The 4,118-nt window shown below is 40.1% G+C and overlaps 1 protein-coding gene across 4 annotated transcripts in view; it reads left to right on the top strand.

Moving 5' to 3' along the window:
• Positions 1-7: 7 nt before the first annotated feature.
• The window catches only part of LOC102298436 (zinc finger protein 239-like), an 11,846-nt gene continuing 7,735 nt past the window's right edge, over positions 8-4,118 (top strand). For 2 of the 4 annotated variants that reach the window (XM_042217628.1, XM_042217627.1), the window contains exon 1: positions 1,393-3,651. In XM_042217628.1, the coding sequence (XP_042073562.1) occupies positions 2,533-3,621 (1,089 nt within the window). In that variant the 5' untranslated portion in view covers positions 1,393-2,532 and the 3' untranslated portion in view covers positions 3,622-3,651. Of the gene's footprint in view, positions 1,372-1,392; positions 3,652-3,819; positions 4,113-4,118 lie in introns of those variants that run through there. The other 2 variants (XM_042217629.1, XM_014331421.2) reach the window with 2 other exon arrangements.

The raw sequence follows: 4,118 nt of genomic DNA, 5'->3' as shown, positions 1-4,118 counted from the left end.
TGGTTTTTAGTTTGTTTTTTGTCTTTTTGGGAGCTGACACAGTCTCTATGGAGATGGGTTTTTCAGTCCAGCTCATCCTTGACCTTCTCCATCTCTTAGAAAGGTTATGACCACCCGTAACCTCCCTCAAAGCAGGATGTCTGGAGATCTTCCAGTCTACAATGGGTCCACCGTGAAGGTGCAATAACAAGGGGTCCACTTGTGATAGCATTCTACATGCATGAATACAACTGGTGAACACTAAAGTGAGGAAATAATAGCACTATTACTAATGTGAAAATTGATTAATACATAAGAAAAGAAATCTGCCACCACATCATGAATAACATACCGCTGGTAAATACAGACAGAAATGAACAACTACAAGATTAAGTCTGCATGGCCCACAAGCTCATGCGACCCTAGGATGTTGCTGTCATCTTCCTGCTCCTGAAAAACATGCATACATCCACCCTTTTCCTTGTGTGGGTGGAGAAGTTGCAATCTTGCATATCAGTGTAAAGTCAGTCAAACATTTGTCCCCATTATCAGTCCAGTCAGTCTCTATATCTTTATTGCTGATAGCAGAACTTCTTATTTCGAATTAAGTTTCTACAGCTAGCTTGTTGTTTCATTAACATTAAAAAAGAAAGAAGTCTCTATCGTAGTCAGGCACAGCTAACTCCTGTTTGCGAGTTAACTTAGCCAACCACACTGTTTGTTGTTAACAGGTACCCCCTCATGATGTGTGCCACTTCCTATCTGATTTTTGCTCCCCCTATATGGAGGAATACAATAGCCACACACTTCAAAAACCGAATTCTGTGCTTCGATAATGAATTGTAGAATAAATTCTGCATTTGTAAAGTCACTTTTGAATTCCACATTAGCAAAGAGATTTTTGAAATGTTTTATGAGGTGCTTGGAAATGTTGTAGGTGGCTGAGTTTATATTGCTACCAATGAGTCTGAGCGGGACTCCTTTGTGGAACTATGGAAGTCTGTATATACAGGGTGTAGCATCCCCTGGGTAAAGGCGGTGACATACAGGACAGTCAGTGACTTTTATCCTTTCAGGTGCTTGTAGGGCCTACAAGCACCTGAAAAGGAAAAAGTCATCAAGAAAAAGTCATCAATTGCCTACAATGACTTTCTTTTTATAGCTGCTTCTGGGCTTTCACCTTGAAGTTTCATAGGTATTGTTGTCACTAAGGAGTGTAGTAATGTTTATTTGCTCTGCTTCTTTTTTATCAGGAATAAAATAAATATATATACTTTTTTGTGCCCCAGCTGAGTAACAGCAGAAGAGTCTGGTGGAGCAGCAGAGGAACAATTTCAGCCATTTGGACTCAGCTCAGCCACTACAGAGGAAACAATGACTTCAACACAAAAGGTGAGAAAAATATCACAGTTACATTGTTATCGAAACTGTGTGCACAGCTGGTTGGTTTTTAAAAACCCTTTAACACCAGCTTTATATTTCCATCCTGGGCTCATCCATATATAGAGATTGACAGACCATGTGACTTTTGCGCATTTCATTGTGGGTACGAGTGGCAATAAAATCAATACACCGCATCAAGCACTAGCATTTCCAGCACCTGTAATCATAAATTTTGTGCTTTTAATCCCAACTTGCATTTTATTTGCCCGAAAGACAGTTATGTACAAAACAACGGAGAATACGGCAGGTCCGTACAAAGACAGAGTTGACGAAAAGGCATAAAAAAAGTACAAGGAAAATATCTGAGTGAAAGGGTTAGACCCATACAAGCATACAGAGTGGAATAAGGATGTTACTGTGCTGCCCAACTTTCATCACGCACATATTTATTCTTATATAGTCCTAAGTGTGAGTGCATACACTCACAAAATGTTTAGTAACTTCAGATCCCTGCAACAAGCCCAGGTCCAGTTTACTTTGGTGATTTGTACATTCCTGCACTTTGTAAGCTGGTTTTCCTACAAAACACAACAAACGTTAGCCCGCAAAGCCACAGTGAACAAAGCAGCAGAGCGCAACAAATTCAATTCAAATCAATATAAGACTTATTTGTAACCTACATCAACAATTATGTTATTATAAATTACGGTATAACTACAACAGAAGACTTACCTTTGTGGAAATGCTTGGAGCAGACTAACATGTGAGCTAGAGTGTTCTGAAATGTTATATTTGGTCTGCAATCAAGGCCATCCGTCAGCTCTTTGTTACTTCGGAAACATGGCTTAAACAATTTCTCTTCCATGATGTAATCTGATAAAAACCGATCTCTTTACTCGTCGGCTTCCCATTTTACATCGTAATTTCAATCTCTATACTGAATCTACATTCTCAACCAAAAACCGCAGAAGTTAAAAGAACATACAAAGGTCATATTTTATCAGCACACATATAAACAACAATATCATCAGTTCAACTCACAATTATTTATGAATTGAAAGATTTTCTCCACTGATCAATATTTCTTCAATAATGTCATTTTCAACTCTCATTGAAGCACATCATTGTAATGTGATACTATGACCAGAAGGTGGTGGTAACACACAATCAATGTGTTTGTTGACATGTTTGAATCCACCAATGGAGGGAGTTTCAGTTTGTTCCACGACTGCATTTCACTCACTGCCTCTGTTTGTATCTCTGTCACTGCAGGACCAACATGGAGCAAGAAGTCAGCGCTCTCAGGAGGCCGACAAACCTCACAGAAGAAAGGGAGAGAAAACATACAGCTGTGATGAGTGTGGGAAGGATTTTACCCGGGCTGAAAGCCTAAAAAGACACCGACTCATCCACAGTGGAGTTAAAGCTTACAGCTGTGACTTGTGTGGAAAGTCTTTTACCCTGGCTGGAAGCTTAAAAGCACACCAATTCATCCACAGTGGATTTAAACCTTACAGCTGTGACTTGTGTGGAAAGTCTTTTACCCGGGCTGGACACTTAAAAAATCACCAACTCATCCACAGTGGAGTTAAACCTTACAGCTGTGATTTGTGTGGAAAGTATTTTACCCAGGCTGGAGACTTAAAAAAACATCAACTCATCCACAGTGGAGTTAAAGCGTACAGCTGTGACTTGTGTAGAAAGTCTTTTACCCAGGCTGGAAGCTTAAAAAGACACCAACTCCTCCACAGTGGAGTTAAACCTTACAGCTGCGACTTGTGTGGAAATTATTTTACCCAGGCTGGAAGCTTAAAAACACACCACTTAATCCACAGTGGATTTAAACCTTACAGCTGTGACTTGTGTGGAAAGTCTTTTACCAAGGCTGGAGACTTAAAAATACACCAACTCATCCACAGTGGAGTTAAACCTTACAGCTGTAAGTTGTGTGGAAAGTCTTTTGCTCGAAATAGCAACTTACAGAAGCATCTAGTTACCCACTCTGGAATTAAGGCGTACAGCTGTGACTTTTGTGGCAAAAGTTTCACCGACAAACGGTACCGAAATATTCACCTACGGATTCACACTGGAAATGATGTTTACTTCTGTGATCAGTGTGGGAAACTGTTTGCAACAGATGCACAGTTACAACAACACATGTTTACCCACACTGAGGAGAGACCTTATAAATGTGACCTGTGTGAGAAGACGTTTAAATCTCCACATCAGCTGAAAAAACACCAACAGATCCACTCCTGAAAGTAACTCTACAAGTGCAGTTACTGTGAGGTATGGATTATTTTTTTTATCTTGTTATTTTAACCTGATTGTTTGGAACAAGTCTGATCAGTAAACTTATGGAGTTATACAGAATGAACTGTTATACTGAATGAACTGTTTGGAAACATGAAGAGTCATTTTCGCCCGGTAAGCTGAGTGTTATAATATATTGATTAGAAGCAGAGCAACACAGATGGATCCAGTTCTCAACCCTGTCGTCACTGTGGTGGTGGGAAAGAGTTTCTTTGTAAGCTTTGTGGAAAACCGTCCAATCAATTATGGGACCTAAAACCACATCAATGTAGACACACTGGAGACAAAATGAACAATTACAAAGAATGTGGGAGAGGCTTCCACACACCAAGTACATTAAAATACACAAATTCTTCCACAGTGTGGTGATGAAGCACATCTGTGATTAGTGGGACGACCGTGGCTCAGGGGGTTGGGAATCGCATCTGTAACCGGAAGGTCGC

This window comes from Haplochromis burtoni, unplaced genomic scaffold (genome assembly GCF_018398535.1).
Source record: "Haplochromis burtoni strain Fernald_Lab_line unplaced genomic scaffold, NCSU_Asbu1 Contig_2361, whole genome shotgun sequence".
Classification (NCBI taxonomy): Eukaryota; Metazoa; Chordata; class Actinopteri; order Cichliformes; family Cichlidae; genus Haplochromis; species Haplochromis burtoni.
This window is presented reverse-complemented; position numbering and strand designations above follow the sequence as displayed.